Here is a 22,109-nt window from a genome sequence, read left to right as displayed (position 1 = left end):
TTTATGTGTATAAGTATTTTGCCTACAAGAATGTATGTATACCACGTGCATGGTGCATGCAGTACCCCCTGGGTCCAGTAGCGCATCTGTGATTACAGCACTTCTCCAGTGGGCGGTGAGAGATGGGAGGCAGGGGTAGGAGAACTGCCCTGCAGCTTGCAGATCAGCGGCCTTGGAATATGCACGTAGTAGCAGAAACACGACAGATCCTCTTCCAATAAAGTAGGAAGGCAAAAACTGACTCCTGGAAACTCCCTTTGACCTCCGCATATCTGCACAAACACACATTATAGTACATAAACAGTCTACATAAATAACTAAAAATAATCCCCAAAGCAAGAAGGCGCATATTGGGAGAGGGGCACCTTTTTCCTTTTATTGCTTTCTGTCCCCATCATGGAGTTAAGAGACACTCAATATTTCTTGGCCTTTGCAGGTTAGCTGTCAGGCACTGACAATAAAAGAGTTAGCGTTGCAAGTCTGTAGTTCAAACATATTAAAATAAACATCATTCCCATCTTTTCCCTATGGTCAATTCTTACTGTCCACAGAAGTCATATCCTGTGAAGTTTTACTAACATGAATTAAGACAAACCAGGGCTTCTGGGGGAATATGGGATAGATCACTGCATGCCTCTGGCTAGGATTGTTTTGTGTTTCTGCTTAATGACACTGTATGTCCTGTTGTTTGTCTTTCTCCTTTCTTTGGTTCTCTTTGTCCTCCCTCTCCTCCCTCTCTCCCTCCCTCCCTCCCTTCCTTTCTTTTTCCTTCCTCCCTTCCTCGCTCCCTCCCTCCCTCTGCTTCCTCTCTCCCTTCCCCCTCTCTCCCTCCCCTCCGTCTCTCCCTCCCTCCCTCTGAGGCAAGCTTCCTTGAAGACCATTAAACTTGACCTTGACTAGAATATGACCTTGGACTGCTGATTCTCTTGCAGCTGCCTCCCGAATGACGGGATCGATTTCACGCACCACCACGCCCAGCTTATTCAGCGCTGGGGATGAGTCTAGGGCCCCGTGTGTGTTAGGCAAACACAACTAGCCAAGTTACACCCCTGGCTTTGCTCTCGGTGTAGCCCCGACCTGACCAAAGCCTCTCTAGCACACGCATGCTTCCTTCCAAACAAGGCACACTGCAGCCCTCTCGTGCTTACGAACTCTACGTGGGACTTCAGCCTTATGCCTGGATGCCATTTGTGACAGCAAAACGACTGAACACGGCACTAACCTGCTACTCATTGACAAAGGTGCCTCACAATTCAGAGTCGTATACACCCCGTGCCTATAAATGATGTAAAGGAGATAGTGCAACTGGGTGTGGTCACAGTTACGTGTTAACTCAGCATGGATGAGGATGGGGTATGAAGACTGAACATTCCAGGCAAGTCTGAGGCTACAGTGAGACCCTGTCTCAAAAGTAACAGGAGACTGCAGTGAGGGCTGGCAAGAGGGCACACAGGGTAAAAAAGTGCCACCACCCAGCCTGGCAACCGAGTTCAATTCCCGGGACCCACATGGCAGGAGACAACAATCTACTGACCCCTCTAAGTTGCCCTTTGGTCTTCATGGGCATACTGTGGCATGTGTGCCCCACCCAAGAAACAAACAAATGCAATAAAACATTTAAAACTTCACAGTAGGCAGATGTGCAATTCTCTGGTCCTTGAACAATGTGGCTTCGCTGTTCTGCTACTACCTATGCTCCACCATGGGTTTAGCGGGCAAACGATGTAACTGAGAGAGGCAGCATCTTTTCCAAACTCGTGGGTGCTGGGGTATCACACTAGCTGCCCCCAAATTGGCCACAGTGGGAGTTTTATACTACAGGGACAGACATAGACTGCCGGCAGAGGCGTAAGCTGTTTATTAAGAGCAATAGAGAACGTGCTCATTTTTTTCTGGAGTGATCTTACAGCGGCATTACGTCCGGGTTCATTATGAGACAGTCAGTCGGCACTGGAGAGTCGAGGGTATATTCACCCAGAGATCTAACACTGGTTTAGCAAAGATGCCACTCCACGGCTGTGACTCGTCATCTTCGTCAATACTTCTAGGAGTGACAATGCCCATGTCAGTCATCACCAAAGGCAGCTGCCCAACAGTTTACCACAGAGTACTCTGTATTCTATCATTAAGATCATTTATAACTCAAATTCCTTCCTAGAGAGCTGGCTCTAAGAGCAGCACCATTTCTCTGAGCTGAGCAACTTTTATTCATTTTGCCACCAAGCCCCCATTTAGTTACTTAGGTGTGAAACAAGGAAGACTGCTCTATAATCTCCCCCTAAACTGCAAACCAATCTCATTATTGCTCCAGTGCTTTTGTTTCCAGGTAGGAACGACATGGGCCTTGTCAACTTTTTTCCACTTTACTTGGAAGACAGAACCGGGGCTGTTTCCCACCTTCCCATAGCCACCCAGAGAATGGGCTGGTCCTGCTCTTCTCCAGGGAGATGAGAACTGACCACTAGGTGGCAGGAGCAAGGTGCCTTGCACGGCTTTGGTCCTATGACATTGATGTGAAGCCTTGAGACTTATTTCACTCTCGTGGTGAAGGTAGATGGAAGGTAAATGAATTGTTGAAAGACCGCAGTTGTGCTGTTTTGTTTAGAGGATTCTAGTGTCCCCACCAGTGCTTGCTTTTCTGAGGGAAAAAAATAATGTCTGGACCTTACCATGGACAACTCTAATAGGAAATGAAAGTCTCTTTGGCAGAAGCAATTCCCTTTTGGCAAACCTAGGTGTGCTGTGACAACTGCTACTTGCTCAGTACTTGCCACCATTGTGCAAGATCTTCCTGTTGGATATATATCTGTAGAACCAGAGTGAATAGTCAGCCTGGTACATGTTTTCTACAGGTTACATGGAAGGCTCTTTGGACGCTGACACACCAAGTGTGTGGTTCCATTGGCAGGAACGCAGCTGTGAAGGACTGGGAACCAGCTGCAGCAGAGGGACCCCCCAGTGCTATCTCTCCCACCCACATGGCTAATGTCAGGCCTTGGGTGTTCCTGAAGAGGCAACTTTTTCCTTCTGTGGGACTGACAAAGGAACCCTCCTTGGAGTTGTTCGCCAGTCAGCAAGGACACACCTGCCGTAGGGTGACAGCGTTTCCTACACACGCCCTGCCAGCCTCAATGGTTAAAGCACTGTCTCTCGTCCACTTAGCTGTCCAACTGTCAGGACAACTGCCTCAACTCTTTTCTCCTTTTAAAGTAAAATATTAAAAAGAATCCTCATCCGAGATTTCAGACGATAAAGACCAGCTTCATCCATTTTATACTCATGTGGAATCTGCAAGGGAAGATTTGATGTGGAAGGCGCTGACAGCAAACACAGCTGCCGTAATTTATCCCTGCTAATCTTTCTCGCACCCTGACACCATCCCCACCAACCTCCTTTGAGACGGGGCTGCCCTGGAACTTACGGATCTGAGGCTGACCCACCTCTCCCAAGCTGTGAGCCGGTATTAGAGGTGTGCACCGGCCCGCTTGCTTCTATGTGGTAACTGGGGATGGAACCAAGGACTTTATATGTGCCAGGCAAACGCTTTTCCAACGGAGCTCTTGGAGCCCCACACACTCGGCCTTCCATTAATAATTCTGATGAACAAGGTCATGTATCTGGGATAGCTCTGACTATTTGACAAACCCTTCCTGAAACTGTTACGAGACAAATTGATCTCCAGCATAAGGAACAAAAAACAAACCAAAAGAACCAGTGGTTTCTCGTAAAATGTAGATATCTCTCCTTACCTAAAACATTACCAGGATGTTATCATGCGTTCTTGAGTGAGACCAAAGACAAAGGTGGATTTTTTAATCGTACTACTAATTCCTGGAGTTTATGCATCCACAACACCCCCAACACTGAAGTCTCCCTTCAGTGTCAAAGTAAGAATGGCAAAGTCTTACTGACAGTTTCCCAACAGATGAAGGCTTCGAATGAATCAGAATGAACAAATATTTTTTTTTCCTTCTTCCAAGTTTATTTTGAGTTTTCATTTTTGGACAACCAAGCAGCTCTTAAAGGAGAATGCGCAGAAGAGACATTCCGGCACTTTTGGACAGTACATGAGTGGTTTTAACAGTCACATTCAATCCCCCCGCTCAGCCCACACTCTCACGTTCGGTGAGCAGGAAGGGCACACAGGATTCCAGAGTTAGCACATAACCCTATATACAAACAGCCAGTGGAACCGTGATGGTCGCTAGTGACCAAAGGGATGGAATAGGGACGGGCGTCTCTACAGTGTCCTCTAGTCTATCTCAGCTAAACAGACCCACCTTACACATGATACCTGGAGCGTACACTGTGTCGAAATGAGGGTGCTGAGCACGAATGGTACTTGGCAGCATGCAGTTCCAAGAACAAGGTATCGTTTAGTAACTTTATATAAAATCCAGGCAGTTCAATTGAAAGGGTTACGAAAGGACATGAAACCGAGGGACTGTCTGTTGTCACTGTAAAAAAGGCACTTGGAGTTAATGGGACCAGAATTGAAGGACTCTTAGCTGATAAAAAAAAAAAAAAAAAAAAAAAAACCCAAAAAACTTCAGTATAGTTTCATTAAAGGGCTTAGAGATGTTAAGAGCCCACACCCAGGTGGGTTCTGAGTTCCTGAAGGGAGACACTGAAACTAACCACAGAAAAGTAAAGAACGGACTGAAAGAAGGGAGTCAAAATTTTACAACTGAAACGGAATCATACTTTAAAGAAAGAAAAAACGACCCCCTACCAGAGAGGGGGGCGGGGAGACCTAACTGAAACAAACCATAAGCAAAGTAACAAAGAGGCAGCAAATGCATAGCTTTCCTTGGAGATAACACCGACTTCCGGAAAGTCTCGCCACCCAGCTTCCCAGGGGGAGCCTCACAGTAGCGACATCATGATAGAATGGAGGGGTCAGGCAATGCAAAGAGCGTGTCATCTGTTTCTAGGATCTGAGGGAGAACTGAGGTGGTACTCGGAGCACAGCAATCCCACAAGTGGTCTGTCAGCATCCCTACTGTGACAAGTCAGGTCCCTCACCTTTCCTTCCGCGTCACAGCCACGTCGGTGCAGTAAGCATCGGCTTGCACGGTTTTCACTCCTCAGCTTCTCCACACGCAGGGATGCACTTTCGTGAGAAAGGATATTTGGCAATTTTATAATCCGCATTTTAGGGGCGCTCGACGGCTCATTTGATGTTGAAGGCCATCAAGGGTCTTTCCTCCCGTTTCTGCCAGGGGCTTTTCTTATCTTCTCCTTGGTCATCGTCATCATCGTCGTCTTCATCTTCGTCGTTGGCAGATGTTCTCTGGTTGGGACTGGCTAACGGCTCCAGGGGAACATCTGAAGTCCGTTTGGTTGTCTCCTCCTGCAGGCTGGGCAGCTGCCCGCCGCTCCTCCGACCTGAGCCTTCCAACAGGCATCGCAGGGCGCTGTCCTCGGGGGCGCAGACCGTGGCCGAACACTCACGGCCACTGGGGTCCATGTCCTCGAGGTACGCGAGCTGCGTGTAGGCAGCGCTGTCGGGAGCTCTGGGGTCTTTCTGCTGGTGCTCCTGTAGAGGGGCGTGGCTCTGCTGGAGAGACAAAGGGTCTCCCCTTCCCTTCCGGGCAGATTTTGGTTCGTTCATATCCACACCAGAGTCCAAACTGGCATCATTACTTCCGTTCCTTCCAGCTCTTTGGAGATCGATGTATGAGTGTCTAACGTGAGCGTTGGACCTTCCATCTAGGGAGACAAACCACGCCCGAGGGTGTGGGAGTGGCTTCCCACCCCCAAGTTCCATCAGCGCCTTTTCAGTCAGGAGCTGCACCTCGCTGTTCATTTGAGCCAATGCTGCATCATTCAGGGATGCCGGGATGGACAGTGACTCCGACATGGATGCGTTCTGAGATGTCCACTCCCGTGCGCCTGCGTCCTGTAAGTGCTGCTGAGAGATAGCCTGGGAAGACAGGGGTTGGCCTTGGATCTGAGAGGATGGGTGTGGGAAGATCCCCGCGTGGGGGTTAGCCAGCTCAGCCTGGAGCCTTCCAATTTCCAGCTGCTGCTCAGCGGGGACCACCAGAGGCTGGCTCACATACGAGTGGTCCCCTGGGAGTTTCATATAATGAGCCGGGATGACCAAGGCAGGCAAAACTTTCCTGTAAACGCTGTCGTTGACTTGGTCCACGGAACTACAGCAGATCAACTGGCCTGGCCTTGGGAAGGAAGTAGGTCTCTCCAGGTGATCGACAGATCGTGACATCATGCATTCAGTAGGTCTGCGGTCCAGCAGTTGCTCTTTCTCAGGGGATAAGGGTGCAGGGTACGTGTGTTCCTGAATGGGGAGTTTGCTTCCTGCCGACATCAGGCCTTCCTGATCTTGCTTGTCAAACAAAGGCTGGGAGAGCACAGTATTGTAACTACCTCTGTAGTCATCACTGCCAGGGGGCTCATAGCCTTCTTTTTCCATGGATTTTCTTGCCTTTAAGGGAAAGATCTCCACAGACCTACGGTAGTCTTCCCCCAGCGTCCCACTTGGTGTTAAGTTATCAAAAGATGTTTGGCTTTTATCCTCTTCTTTGTGGGACAGCAGCTCCTCCCGGGAGCTAAATTCTTGTGAGGTACTATAGGAGAGCTTCAGCATGGGTGTGTGCAGGTCCCCCTCCCCATTGGGGGACATCATTTCTAAATGCACCCCGCCCATCAGTTCCTTCGTCCCTGGGGCCTCTGGGCGGCTGTGGCTGGAGACAGACAGAGGCCCAGGATAGTCTGACGCTCGGCGAGAAAACAGCAGGTTGATGTGAGACATGGATGTGGACTGGTCCCTCTTGGAGCTCTCCAGAGCTGGGGGCAGTTGCAGCTTTCTGTGATGCTGTCGGGGTTTCAAGCACTTCCTCCTGCAACCAATCAGGTGACACAAGGGCAGAAGTGAGGGACTCATTATGGCAGTGTTTTAGGTAAAATTCTATCAAATTCCACGAGGAAAACCAAAACAATTTATAAGTACTCCGAAGAAGCCTCTTTGCTCCACACCCACACTCTCATTTTAACCCCGAGTAGAGAAATCTAGGGTTTGGAGGCTCAGAAGTTTATAGAGAAGCCAAGTTATCTATCCAACAAGGAACACCCAGGAGTCAGCAATACACACTCTTCCTAAGGTAACAGATAACGGCATTGAAATAAAATTAATTTTGCTTTGATCTTGAGAGTTTCTTCGCTTAGTGAGGGTTCTGGAATAGGAATGAATTGCATAACAACTGTCAACCTCTTTCCTTTCTTGGTGTGTGTTTCTGTAGGGGTGCATGTGTGTGCTTGTGTGTCTGTAGGGGTGTATGTGTGTGCTTGTGTGTGCGTGTCTATAGGGGTACATGTGTGTGCTTGTGAGTGTGTCTATAGGGGTGTGCATGTGTGAGCTTGTGTGTGTGTGTCTATAGGGGTGTGCATGTGTGTGTTTGTGTGTGTGTGTCTGTAGGGGCGCATGTGTGTGTTTGTGTATGTGTGTGTGTTTGTAGGGGTACATGTGTGTGCTTGTGTGTGTCTGTAGGGGTGTGCACGTGTGTTTGTATGTGTGTCTATGGAGTACATGTGTGTGTGTATGTAGGGGTGCGTGCGTGCGTGTGTGTCTGTGTGTGTGTGTGTGTGTGTGTGTGTGTGTATGTGTGTCTGTAGGCTAGAGATCAATGTGGGTATTAGTCCTCAAGCATCATCCACCTTATTATTTGAGTCCAGCTCTCATTTACCCAGAGCTCATCAAGCAGCCTAGAAGCTGGTCAGTGAGCCCTGAGGACACAAGCTGCTTCCGCCTCGCAGTGCTGGGGTCATGGCTCGACCACCGCAGCCACCTTTGTATGTGGCTTCTGAGGCACCAGCTCAGGTCTCATGCTTGTGCAGCTGACACTTTCCTAACCGAGCCATTTCCCAGCCCTTGTTAAGCTTATGTGTGTGTGTGTGTGTGTGTGTATGTGTGTATACACGTGCCTGCATGCATGTGTGTGTGCATATGTGTGTGTTGCACATGCAGAGTGCAAATGTGTGTGTAGGAAGGCGGAGCATGCTCCATCTCTCTATCACGGTCGGCCTTATTCTAGGACTCCTGCTGAACTTGGAGGGCGGCTGGCAGCTAACACGCCTTCTGGTCTCTGGTCACATCGCCTCCAGTGCCAGGGCTACAGACAGGTGTGAGTGGCTGTACCCATCTTCCCACAGGGGCGCTAGGGATCTGAATGTAGACCCTCATGCTGCCATAGGATGCCTTATTTCCTCAGGCATCTCCCCAGCACCCAAGCTCTTAGAAGCCCCTTAACACTATCTCCAACTTTACAGAAGCTGTGAAGCCACTTGCAACTTAGATTACCAGTCTGAGTTCTAGGTAATCTTTCATGAGTTAAACTAAAATGGTTTACGGGGGAAAAGGAAAGAAGAAGGAAAAAAAAAACATTTCTGGATATCAATTGCATAGGAAATTCTACATTAAACAAACACATTGCCCAAATGGTAACACTTTACCTGCAATAATATAAAAGGAGACACAGCAAAACCAAAAGAATGACAGCCATTCCTCCTAAAATAGCCAAAAGAAACACCGTGTGATACGTGGTAATGTCCTGTGTCACAACGGGACCTAGAAGGTCAGAAAATCGCATTTTAGAGCTTTGAATTCCTACATATAAAAATAGGAATAATGAGCTGGGAATGCAATGACTTAAAAAAGAAAACCCCCAAAACCCTCTTCTGCCTGCGAGATAGAGCAGTGGCCGGTCAGAAACACTCTGGCCGATCGACAAGAATGCTACCGTCATTCCTGTCTACGATGGCGCTAGCCCTTCAGTGGCTGGAAGCCCCTGATGCTGCGGTATGAAACACTCGTCCCCGCATGCTGATCTAAATACACAATCTTTTCATAAAAGAAAATGATAAACCATGGAGTAGATTCTCACATACAAGAGGAACCAAGTATCTGGGGATTTTACAAGGTAGGAAAAAAAAACGTTTATGACTTTACTTTTGCTTTTCCTGGGAATTACTGCTGTACAGAATATCTTTTGCCTGAATGAATCACTTTAAATATATGACAGAAATTTACTGTGATTCAAAATGTCAAGTCTGACCAAAATACTTTCCTAAAGAAATTAAATAGTCATCCATGATATCATTTTTGTTTGTTTATTTTCAACAAGGCCAACCTCCTATGGTCTTAGACCTCTCTAGTAGTTAAAGATAAGATTTGCTGGAGATAATCAGAACCAAACAACAGCTTTTAATTTGCAATGTGAAGACCACCAGGGGTGGGTTTAAGTTTGGCAGCCGACTCTGGGGCCTTCCCTCAGTGCCTGAGTCATCTCATTTCTTTCTCCCTCTTGTCTACTTTTGCGTACTTCAGATTAGGGCAAGCAGGGCGTTCCCGTGCCCGGCTCATGCTGGCGATGCTGTGAGAACAATTCCACTGAAGAGTGTACATTTTCTGAGATGGGAACGTGGTGACCGAATGGAAGGCTTTTCCTTGCCCGTCTAGGAATGGCTCCATCCTATCAGTTACTTAGAAGGTCGAAGCAAGAACTCTAGTGCTTCGTCATCAGTTCCACTGCTAGAATACTTCGAGTGTTCCTCTGGAAAGGCATCGGTAGTGTCTTTGTATGAAGTACCTTTTATTCACAATAGCTCTTATTTAACCTGTCTCAATCATGTAGCTCAGAACTGCATGCGCTTTCACGCGTGTTAAAAAACAACACAAAACAAAATTCCCGATGTTCCCCTAGCACAAACACTGCTGAGGAAAGTGCATTTTCCCAGGTGTGCAGTCCAAGTAACAGCTTTTAAAGGCAGTGATGGGGGCGTCACTAGGAAGAATTCTCACGAGAAGCACATTATCCTGCAATACCACTGGAATAATGTAAATATTTATAAATATACATACATGTATATGCATAGATTTATCATGTTCTAAACTGGAGCCAACCTATATAGTCTAAGTGATGATTACTCTTTCGAACATTACGCAGCTAGCTTATCACTAGCTAATTTCACATTTGCCTCAAGAAGCCCCCAGTGATGGCTTTTTGCTGAGAGCTTGGCCTTAAGCTTTTGGATACACCAGGGCACAGCTGCTTCAGGATTCAGGGAGGGGGAGGTCCCAGCCTCCTCTGAACACTTTCACTAAGAATTCCCAAGGGCAGCTGTCTGGGCAAGATGGGACTGGAGACAGGGTCATTTCCACTGTCCCAGGCCCAGTTCCCCACCCACAAAACAGCCTTTCTTTACCATCTGACGTTCTAAAAGAACACAATGTGAACTGCCCACTGAAGTTATATTTAAATGAACGCTGAGCTCAGACCCCCAAACAAATCCACCCGGACTGCTGCCCCTGTTGGTTCCACCTTACCTGGGATGGGAGGTGACATGGCTGCCACCCAGTACCCCAGCTGGGGAGCAATGTACGTCCACGTGAGCTGGCTGCCTTCCTGGTGCACCAGGCCTAGACCACTCTTCAGCCACGTTCCTGTGGGGGTTCAGAAAAGGACTTCATCAGGGTCCACAGGCATGAATGTCTATAAGATCTGCTTTAAATGCCACCTTCACAACTTGCTGGATAGCCAGACAGTCACATTACCACCTATGGATCGTACACGACTTTCTGTATATTAAAAAGTCTTGGGTTTTCTTTGTGTAATCAGCTAACTGCATTTCAGTCACGTTAGTGTCCGCCTCTTTCCAAACTGGGAGTCTGAGCAGAAGGCCCTGGAGTTCCGAAGAGTCCAAGCAAGGACAGCCGTGTGCTAGGAGTTGGCAGAGGTGGGAGAAGGGAGCCCAGTGACCATTAAGCGAATAACCACACTTGTTATCCACGTTAAGGCCAGGTCTCAATTATTTGGAAAAGATTTATTTGCTTGTCTATGCCTGCCTCACCAGGGGTACTAAGCAATTCCTCTGCCACTGAGCCCCACCCATCTCCAGCCTTATATTTAAAAATATCCATTCATCAGTGCCATCTTCGCACATCCTGGGTGAGTAAGTCTGGTGCAGGCAATGATATTAAAAAGTTTCCATTAAGGGAAATCTGCTGTGTGCTAGCCCACCATGATATATTCATTGTCTTACATTCATTACCCATGATTCTCACAGCAACGCTGCACCGCATGATTTCATCTCCTTGGGGATTGAGGGATGGTGGGTTTCAGAACTCCCTAAGGCCCGGGTGTTGTGAGCACAGCACAGGGTGGGGGATCTAGGTTTGCCTGACTGTGAGAAGGGGCGGCTTCTGCTGCTGTGCCACGCGACATTCCCACAGACTTTCCCCGAGACTGATGACACTGCTCCTTTCCTCAAGCCTGCAGGCAGAGGCTCACAGATGGAGACAAACCAGTTCTGGGCCAACGGACTGTTTCCTGGCTCAAATGGCAACAGTGCTCACCAGCAGGACCCTTGTATCGAAGCCTGAGATGGCCAGCCACTGTGGGCGGAAGCCCAAGAGGGAGGCAGCCAGGTAAGTACGCCCTGCCCCCAAGGCTGGTGCACACCTCTCCTGAGCCAGCAGTGGTGGCACGTGCAGTGCACACGGGGATGCTTCTGAGCCCTCCCTGCTCCAATAATCATGGACCACACAGGCGATCCTGGCTGGATCAAGTGTGTCAAGCGGTTGACCCTATGTCTCAGGGGTTCTGCATTTATGAGTTACAGATGCAACAGGCCTGCCCACAACATCATGGCTAGAGGTGACTTTGTTTCGAACTGAAGCAGGATAGAAGCTAAAAGGTTTGCAAGTCAAGCCTGAGACCATGGATGCCCAGTTTGGACTCATTTCCTGAGTCAAGGGTCATGCCAACTCTGAGACGGAATAGCATCTGAGAGTAGCAGTGGCTCCAGGAACAGAAGACACTGAACACAGGAGAAAGGAGGCTTTCCATGCCGGGCAAGCACATTTCAACAGCAGAAGAGAACGGGTAAGTTTCAGCTGCTCCCATCACCCCCTCCTCCTCTCCTCCTGCCATGACTCACAAACCCCACCCACTCCCCCACACTGCTTCCCCCCCCCACCAGCACAGCAGGCAGCATCTTGGGATTAGCCAGCACAGCCATGCATCCTCTGGTTGGCTGGTTCCCCAGATTAGATGTTTGACTCACTGCTCTTCAAAGGGGGTGGATGCTAAACAGGACCCAGCAGATGAGAGCTGGGAGTTCAGCCCTAATTCCTGTTCATTCATAAACCGCCAACTCTGCCCACGTTGCTTCTTACAAGGAAATCAACAGAAACAGACTTGAAATTTTCCTCCAAGTTACATATGACGCAAGCCAAGTGGGTGGAGATATTATCAACAGTGTCCATACCCACTGCCCAGATGACTGGCCCCTGTTCTAGCCTGGAAGACAGAACACAGAAAGGCCATCTGCTAAAGATGTCTATAGTGCTCTGGAAGGTCAAGGGAATAGTGTCACCTGGGGTGGTGGAGCAGGGCTTGTCCGTAAGGACAACAGGTGGGGCGGGAGGCAGGAGGGTGACAAGGTCACTCAGGAAATAGAGCGACACGGAGAGGCCTGAAGCAGTGGACCAAGGACTGGGAAGACAGGTTCAAGGTGAACACAGATAGGCCATGGCTGGGAGGGAGCTTCACATTTGCCTGCATAGACCAGGGAATAAACACTGAAGCTATGGCGCCTGTAAGCCAAGGCCACCTATGGTCCCCTGTCATTGGCTTGTCCTGCCTAGCTAGTCCTCATGACTGACTGCTGTTGTAGGTCTAACCTCACATACTTTTCCCTCTATTCTAAAAGATGCACATCAGAGTTTGGGGAGAACTTTCTGTACATCTGCATATTCTGTGTCTCCTTGTTCCTAGGAAACATTTTTTACTGTATCATTATTTTTCCAAGACACATGCTCACATGTTGTTTTAGATTTGATCTCCTCCAATGGGTTACAATCTCTGAGAGTGCCCACCTATGTATTTTATGCCTTTTGTCTTCTATGAAGTGTATGGGTTCTCTTCTCTACCACCTTTCTCCACCCTTATCCCTTCCAACCCCCAACATAGTTAGGAGAGAAAGAAGGCTGAAGGGGAAAGGGGGTGCTGATCTTATCTAGCGGGCTGCTTCCCTCTGATTAGGCTGATTAGCAATGTTGAGTTCCTTGAGGCAATGTTGATCTTTGTTGTTAGAATATCTCCAATCAGCTAGCAGCAAACACAGCAGGCAGTAGCAGGAATAGGAACAGCAGCCACTGCAACTCTTGGGGCGCTAGCATTTTTATACCCTTTCAAAAGTTCCCAAGATTCCAAGATTCATACACTTGCAGGAACTAGCTGCAGCTGGCAGCATCACGCCCCTGCCAGAGCACAAGGCAAATCATAGTCAGCTGCTGTGGACAATCTGAATCAGCCCCACATCCCACACCTGGGATTAAAACAAACACATTCCTGTAACGTTTCTGTGTTCAAAGAAACAGAAATTCTCATCACAACCAAGTACCTAGGAGTATCTCCAAATAGGAACTTACTTTCATACTGAGTGAATGCTAGAGATGCAGTCCAACAAAGAGCATCAGTACCCTTCTGCGAAAGGCTGGATGTGGGTGACAGGAAAGCTATCCTGGCAGCAGTGGGGCTAAACTGGGACGCTCCCCCTCCAAACGTCAGGGAAAGAAGCCAGCTGAGGAGAGTCATTAACTTTGGCAGACCTTCTATACAAGACACAACAGCGTCTGACAAAAGTGTGACGCTGTTTTGGGATTCGATCATGCTGTTCCTGGCAAGGGCATCTTCCAAGATTTCTGTTTATTTATTTATTGTTTTTGTGGGAGGGAAGGCTACGGGAAACATAAGAATTAATGCACTGTGTGCTGGGAACATATGCTTCTCATTACTGAGACCCCGGCTGTGGTACAGTGATGGGCCTTCCTGCATGGGTGCATTGGTGCACAGAAGTGAGTGGTAACTGTGCTTAAGAAGGGCAGCAAGGTTTGAGTTCTTTACAGGCAGAACCACCGGCAGAGCAGACAAAGCTCCTGAAGTGCCCGGTGTTGAATACGGCTATGAGGTAGGAGGGTGCTAGAAAGGGTACTCAGATGTGCACACCCGCGGATGCCAGTCCTGTTCGGACAGCACAGAGCAGGTTTTCCTGCTTTATAAGTGGAAGAAATATCTAACTGTAAAAGACCTTAATTTTCCTATACCTTCCACATGGATGAGGCCACCTTTCGGATGGCTGTTGGTACTGCTGAGTACAGCCTCTATGAAAGGGCTGTCCTTGTTAAGATTCTCATCTTTGTGATCCAATCACAGGGCAGCCCCAGTGAACAACATTGCCTGGTTTCTTTGGGCTCACTTCTCTGCTCTGCTTTTTTATCTTTCCCCAGCCTGCTCCTTCTCCATACCTTCCTGTGGCTTCCCTGCAGGACTGACTCCCTGTGTCCACTCCACATGCAGGCACTTAAGGCCACTGCTGGGACACACAGAGATAAAGGCTGTCACTTGTTGATGGCAGTGAGGCAGGACCTACACTTCCTAGTGCATTTCCAGTCCCACCCAGGGTGGCTTTAGTGTGGAAAAGCCATACAGGTAGAGCTGCACCTGGTTGCTGAGTGGGGGTGATCTCAGGACTTAGCAGGGTGACTTATTTGCTCTGACAGGAGCTATGATTGGGACTGTTTGTGAGTGAAGGTCAGGTCCCCTTGCCAGTTTCGAGGAAAGAGATGTTGCAAGATTGGAATTTCTAGCTAGTCAATTCTCAAATAGCTTTAAGGGACTTGGACTCTCCTTGTAATAGAATCTTGAGCAACAATGAATACGTACAACAGGCAAAGGTAAGCGGCTTGTAGAAAGGGAAGCAAAGCCCCTTCCCAGAAGGATATTCTTCTGTACCTGCCAAAGCAGTAAAAAAAAAACAAAAACAAAAACAAAAAAACCAAAGAAATATTATAAGACTATGTTTTTATTTTAGCCCCGGGCGTAGGGCTGCCTCAGACTCTCCACAGCAGCTGATTATGATTTGTCTCATGCTTTCGCGGGAGCATGATTTTGCCAGCTACCGATGGTTTCTCCGATTGTGTGACATTTGAATTCTGGGGATTTTTCAGAGTTGGTTACCATGCAACAACAGAAATCAGCCTTTATTTATGTAAAATAAAAGTATATATAAAGAAAAACAAGTTCAACCATTGAACTAGTGCCTCCACAATGGCTAAAGGACTCTAAAATATGAAAAAGGATTCACTCAAAATGCAGCATCTCCTTCTTAAGAAGCCCAGAGAGCCCAGATTTACCTTGCTGTCCCTGCTCTGCATATTTATTCTGCCTGGATACTACTCTTTAACAGGAATGCTACCTCCGCTTAACTTTGCAATAAGCACAAAGATCTGATATTATGAACATCCTTGAGTTAACCCAACAACACTAGAACAGATTACACTTTAAAGTTGTCTCCTTGCATAGTAGGCAAAACATGAGAATTCAAGACTCTACTCTCCTGTTGAGACTTTTATCATATTAGACTTCAAAGTACTGAGTGGCTGAATGCCCAACACCACACAGGGCCAGCTGATCTCACGAGTGTGACTTCCAACCCGGCCACTTTCCAGTTGTGTGAACTGAAGACTTGTCCCAGATGCATGGAAGAGGACGGACACGTCCTTCATGTCTTTAAGCCATTGAGGATTATGAAGGCAGTGCTTCCCATTTCCACAGTATGTGGCCTGGGCATTTTAATATGTGCAGTTCAGTGCCTCACTTCACACACTCATGAATTCTAATTGATATATTCTCCCTGCACAAACTTAGAATAACTTCTACTAGATCTATAAGCTGGAAGCCAGGAAGAATTCTGCAACCATCCAGAAAACCCATCTCAAAACCATTCTGCCAATTAAAAGTGGTTACTGTTCACATTGTAGAGTGCGGCCATCTCTATTCCCACACCTACATTTTGACTGTGCAGTATTCTGAAACAATGGGGTTACCCATATTGACACAGGATGAACTGTGACAACACAATCCCACTGCTGTCCCGCCTCATGGCTGTTGGCCTTGGCCAATAACCATTTCCTCTCTTGGGCTCTGGGTGAAATAATCAGCATAGGGTCAGGTCAGCATAGCACGGTTGGAGGTCAGTAGTCTTCAGAAAACACGAAGCAAGCTACTCTTCCCTCATCCTCTCAGGGTCCTCATTAGCATCACCTACCACCATCATCAGTCCCAACCAGACCCCTCAATATGCCTGCTGTCTCCAGGAGCTGGATAACAAGCCTTTTAAGGCCTTAGCCTATATTACTTTAGGTTATTTCCTTTACAGCAATGTTCTACCAACCATAAATACAGACGTCTCAAGGTTAAAGTCCAGTCACTGCATGCTTTTCTCTAAGTGGCACGGGGCTATTCAGACGGGCATGGTGCAGCACCCCTGTGACCCCAGCATTATGACCTGAGGCAGGAAGTGGGTCAGCTCAAGACTGACCGGGACCACCTGGGGAGACCTCAGCTTAGAAGGAAAAAAGACATGACTGGAAAAGAATGCAGGAGCTCTTGAGCTACGCTTAGCTTACTGTATAGCAGAAAAACTCACCGACGCGGAAAGGGGATACCATTTGAGATGTAAATAAAGTAAATATCTAATAAAAACACAAAAATGAAAGCCAAAAGCAAAACTAAGATGCCTAATAAAGAAGCCATCTTGGGGTTTCAGAATCCCAGCGCCACTGACATTTTCATTTGGACAATGCTTCAGTGCAGGAACTTAACAAACAAACAAACAACAACAACAACAAAAAACAGTGTCAAAAAAGGAGACACTGGCTTTGAATATGTCAGTGACCTCTGAAATTACTTTCCCCATGGAATCAGTTAAGAGCAAACCCCCCTTGTCAATTATATAGCTAACTATTTATTGGGTAACTATCTTACAGTTTTTGTTGAAAGAAATTAAACAGAGGAGCAGAAGTTATGGGGGGGTGTGTGTTTGGATTCTTTAAAGTTTTCAACAAGTAGATTTCAGGACCAGTCTTGACAAGGGCTTTGTGTTTGAGGCAGGAAATGAGAGACATGCTGAATATTAGAAGCCAAGACAGAAATAAGCTTGCAGCCACCTAATACATTCTCTTAATATAGAGAATCGACCTTCCAAAATCCTTGACGTTCCCCATTCTGGCTCCTTTCCCAAAATTTATTCTTAAATCACTAAGCCTTTAAAGGAGCTGGAATGTGAACTGGGTAGTTTCTGAGGGAGAGATTCGTTTTTGTTTTTTTTTTAAAAGATTTTGTTTGTGTGTGTATGTGTGTGTGTGTGCTGCATGTGTGTTCATGTATCTGAGCACATGTGTGCTACGGTGCATGTGTGGAGGTTAGCAGACAATGTTTGGCAGTCTGTTCATGTCTTCTACCTCAGTGAAGCAGAGTGTCTGATCCTGCTGCTGGGCCTCCTACATCAGGCTTGAAGACCTGGGGAGATTCTGGAACATTCTCCTGTCTCCACCTACTTCTTGTCTAAGAAATTCTGGGATCACAGATGTATACCCCATATTCAGATTTTTTAAAATATGGATTCTGGAGATTGAATCCAGGTCATCAGTTTTGTAGGACAAGTGTTTTAACCTGTCTAAGCTGAATCCCAGGACCCTGAGACTTTTAAGCTACAATAAAATATTTAATTACTTGCTTTATTTATTTATTTATTTATTTATTTATTTATTTATTTATACTGATAAATCCAGCCAAGGGTCTAATCTAATTCCCAGGCAGATGAGGGATTTAGATTACAGGTATGTGCCTCTGTGTCTTAAGAATATAAGCAACCACTTGTTTTCCCCTTTAAAGGCTTGATGAATTAAGAATAAGTTTTGGGAAAGGAGCCAAAATGGGAAACATCCAGGACTTTGGAAGGCCAAGGGAAAGCTTCTATCTTAATGCTAGCCAAAAGCACCCAATATATGTTGATAAAATACAGTAAGAATTCCACATTTACAATAGGTATATAGAGATTTCAAGGATGCAGACCACTGAAGTATGAATTCTCTTCTTTTTTCATTATCTAGTACATTCAGTTCACACTTAGTGATTACCAATACCACCACGACAGCCACAGAGGAGTGCATGGGGTTAGTAGGACTGTGGTCCCCAGCATTAGAAAAACGGCTCCGAATGAAAGGTGGTTTAACAGGGAGCCTGCATGTATCTGCAGAGGCGCAGGGAGACATTTCTCTCCACAGCTTGCTGAAGAGCTTGCTAAAACTGAGGTGTGTGTGTGTGTGTGTGTGTACATGTGCACGTGAACACTGGGGTTCAATAAGTAGGTCTGGAGGAAAGCCCAGGGTTCCAATAAATCTGTTCCAGTAAATTCCTGGGTGAAGTCAGGCCACTTGCCTGTGGACTGCACTTCCAGTTGCAAAGTCTTCAGAAATGTAAACCTTTGTAGGGCTCGAAGACTTTTTAAAACAAACAAACAAAAAACTCACTCTAATGTTATTTCCTACGATGTACTGAAAGTGCCTTAGTAAGTATTTTTCTGAGCTGTTCAGGAAGTAATGCAGCCCGTGGCAGAGCACAGCAGGGGCTGGTGGAGCCAAACGAGTGGAGAAGCCATGTTGACTATGAGGGAAAGGTTGCATGCTCTGCAACCTGGCTCCTGTGTGTGAGGCCAAACTGGTTCAAAACCCAAGACCCTGGTGTGCACCATTATATCTGTGCCTGCTATGTCTCCGAGACAGTTCCAGAGAAGGCTGCAATGTTCTTAGGCGATCAGAGCAAATGTCTCCTCTCCACAGGCTCTGACGTTATTCACCCTCTGAGAACACACTGCTTAGTTGACTTGTGGTCCTAACTTCATTCAAGTGCATGTCTACACTGCCTCTTCTAAGAGCAAAAGCCATGTCATAGGATCATGTCCTGACTCCCTTTGCCTTGCTGATTTATGCCCAGAGCCTGCAGCAGAGAGAGGGCTAGCGTGCGGATGCTGTTCAATAAATACATGCAGTGGGGCTGCAGAGATAGCACGAGTGCTGGCTGCTCTTCCAGAGGACGCGGGTTTGAGCCCCAGCATCCGCATGTTGGCTCACCACCACCACCTGTGACGTCAGTCCCAGGGATCTGACACCTCTTCTGGCCTCCATGGGCACTGTGGTGGACAGACCCACACACTAAGAGAAAAACAAAATCCTAGGCAAATGAATTGTTCAATTAAAAATTTTATTATTTGAAATGATTTATATTTACTTATGTATGTATGTGTGTGTTTGTGTGTGTGTGTGTCTGTGTGTGTGTGAATACATACTATGTGTGTGAGGGTTTCTGTGGAGGACAGAAGAGTCATAATTCCCGGGGGATGGCTCTATAATGGGTTGTGAGTCACCTGAGTTGGTACTAGGAACTGAACCCAGGTCCTCTGGAAGAGCAGCCGGTGCTCTTAACCCCTGAGCCAGCTCTGCAGCCTGAACATTCATGCTGCGCGTGCATGCATGCTCGGGACTCACGTGCAGGTCAAGGGGCACCTTGCTGGAGCCAGTTCTTTTCTTTCACCATGTGGACCTGGGCGGCTGCACTCCCGCTATCAGGTTTGGTGAAAAGCGCCTTTCCCCACGAGCCGTCTCACTAGCGCTTGTTCAATTTTTACAAAAGGAAACCAGGCTTAGAATTCCATGGCAAGGGACTCAGTGGTTAAGAGCCTGTGTGTGTGTGTGTGTGTGTGTGTGTGTGTGTGTGTGAGAGAGAGAGAGAGAGAGAGAGAGAGAGAGATAGACACAGAGAGACAGAGAGAGACAGAGAGAGAGAAAGAGAGAAACTACTCATCAGACATATTCCTGTGTGAGGGATCTTCTCCCCCCCACCCCCACCCCCGACCCCGGACTCAGGAGTAATTTGAAAGTTCAATTTCGGACAAAACCACATTAACAGAAATAAAGCAGTCTCTCATACAGTGCATTGAACTTGATTTCAAAATCACATGTCAGAGGCTGGAGAGAGATGGCTCTGTAAGATCATTGGTTGTGAAATCTCGAGGGTTTGATCTCCAGCCCTCGGCACCAATGTAAAAAGCCACATGTGGCTGCCCGTGCCTGTAAGCCCAGCATTGCAGGGTCGAGACGGAGGGTCACAGAGGACAAACCTGCCAGCACACGCATGTGCATAGGTGCGTGCACCTGCGCACCCAGCGTGTGACACACTCACCAAATTATAAAGTCAAAACAGGTGGACAGAACAAGCAGAAACAAGGGCATACTACCTCAAACTGAAATTCTAACTAAAAACATCTCTACTTTAAAACTTTGTGTTGCCTGTGGGCTGTATGTACGCATGGGTGTGTTGGTGTGTGCAGGTGTGTCAGGATCTTTCACTGAACTCAGAGCTCGATGCTTAGCCAGATAGCTGATGAGCAGGGCCCCCAGAATCCCCCTGCGTGGGTGCTGGGGGTCCACACTCAGGTCCTTACGCTTGTGCAGCAGACACACACCCACGCACCCACCCACTGAGCCCGAGTGCTCACTTCTGGAAACAGCAATCGAATTTAAGTGTGAAATGTGATTTACTGTCAAGCTTTCTTCTCACACACTTGATTTTACTTCTTATCACGAAAGGGATTGCAATTCATCCTCCATAACCATTCCGCTCTCATTACTTCCATTGTATAACTGTCCATTTGTAAATGCAAATTCACCCATGTGTGTGCCCTTGGACTGGGGAGACACGCAGATGGTAGTGACTGCCACGTAAGCCCCTGCAGACCTGGGTCTGATCCCTGAACCCACATAAGGGGAAAGAGAGGAAGGGAGAACGGATTCCACAAGGTTGTCCTCTCTGCCCTGCACACACACACACACATACACATACACACACACACACACACACACACACACACACACACACACACACACACACACACACCATGCTCCACCCCCAAGCATTAATCATTAATATTACTTGCCCCAGAATACCTGTCCTCAGTGCCCTCACCTGTGAAGGGACAATGGTGGCACAGGTTACCAAGAAGCCAGTGATGCTTGACTGAATGAAAGGAACAGCGATGGACGGACGTGTGTGTGTGTGTGTGTGTGTGTGTGTGTGTGTCCGCGAGCGCTTTGCACATCAGACAAATCCCTGTGTGACGGGTCATCCGCCCTGGACTCGGGAGTGGTTTGCAAGTTCAATTTCAGATGGTGATGATGTTAAAAGTACTGAACACCCCCAGTGGAGCATGGGTGCCTGCATCAGACTAATGGCTGGAGCGTCCTAGAGAGTCACCCTGAGGGGAGACTGCAGTGCTTCAATAACCACTGCAGGTCTGAGGCCGACCTCCCTTCTCATATGCTTCACTCAAGATTTACAAATGACATATGGGCTGATAGCAATAATAACAATGATGGTGATCAGGGGAAGGAGGGGGGAGGGGGAGGAGGAGGGAGAGGAAGAGGAAGGGAAAGAGGAAGGAAAAGAGGAGGGAAAGGAGGGGTAGGGGAGGAGGGAGAGGAGGGGGAGGAGGAGGGGGAGGAAGAAGAGGAGGGAGAAGAAGAGAATGGGAAAGAGAAGGAGGGAGAGGAGGAGGAGAGGAGGAGGAGAGGAGGAGGGGAAAGAGGAGGGGGAGGAAGAAGAGGAGGGGGAGGAAGAAGAGGAGGGGGAAGAAGAGGTAGGGAAAGAGAAGGAGGGAGAGGAGGAGTAGGGGAAGAGGAGGAGCAAGAAGAAGGGAGGAGGAAGTGGAGAAGGGGAGGAGGAGGGAGAGGAAGAAGAGGGGGAGGGTGGGAGAGGGGAGAAGGTGGCGAGGGTGGCTAGGAAGGCCTTCCCCAAGGGCCTGGCCCTGCTCTCTCCTCTCCTCTCCTCTCACAGGTCTATGATGGAGGGCCTCTGCCGACTGTACTCCCTGCTACAGCTAAGTAAATGGCTCTGGCTCATACACCATGAGGAGTGGGCCTTCAAGTTCAATTTGTTGAACTACGCGTCTGTGGCTCTGTTTCTTGGCAATGCTAGAAAGTATACACAACCCGGGGTGACCCACCTGCTACCTTCACTTTGTAATTACTCAAGTGAAAGGAAGTAGCATGAATGTATGTTACAGATAGCCGGGGCTTCAGAAGGCTTAGTGGTTAAGAACACTGGCTGTTCTTGCACAGGACCCAGGTTCAGTTCCCAGCATCCAAACTCCAATTGCAAGGGTCTGACACTCTCTTCTGGCCTTCACCA

The 22,109-nt window shown here is 47.7% G+C and overlaps 1 protein-coding gene across 2 annotated transcripts in view; it reads right to left on the bottom strand.

The window, feature by feature from the left end:
• Positions 1-3,971: 3,971 nt before the first annotated feature.
• Fam171a1 (family with sequence similarity 171 member A1) overlaps positions 3,972-22,109 on the bottom strand; it is a 119,681-nt gene continuing 101,543 nt past the window's right edge. Inside the window, exons 6-8 of one of the 2 annotated variants that reach the window (XM_052157123.1) lie at positions 10,346-10,462; positions 8,473-8,587; positions 3,972-6,863 (exon numbers count right to left, since the gene is read on the bottom strand). In XM_052157123.1, coding sequence (XP_052013083.1) covers positions 5,174-6,863; positions 8,473-8,587; positions 10,346-10,462 — 1,922 coding nt within the window. In that variant the 3' untranslated portion in view covers positions 3,972-5,173. The remainder of the gene's footprint in view (positions 6,864-8,472; positions 8,588-10,345; positions 10,463-22,109) is intronic. The other variant, XM_052157124.1, reaches the window with a different exon arrangement.

This window comes from Apodemus sylvaticus, chromosome 14 (assembly GCF_947179515.1).
Source record: "Apodemus sylvaticus chromosome 14, mApoSyl1.1, whole genome shotgun sequence".
Classification (NCBI taxonomy): Eukaryota; Metazoa; Chordata; class Mammalia; order Rodentia; family Muridae; genus Apodemus; species Apodemus sylvaticus.
This window is presented reverse-complemented; position numbering and strand designations above follow the sequence as displayed.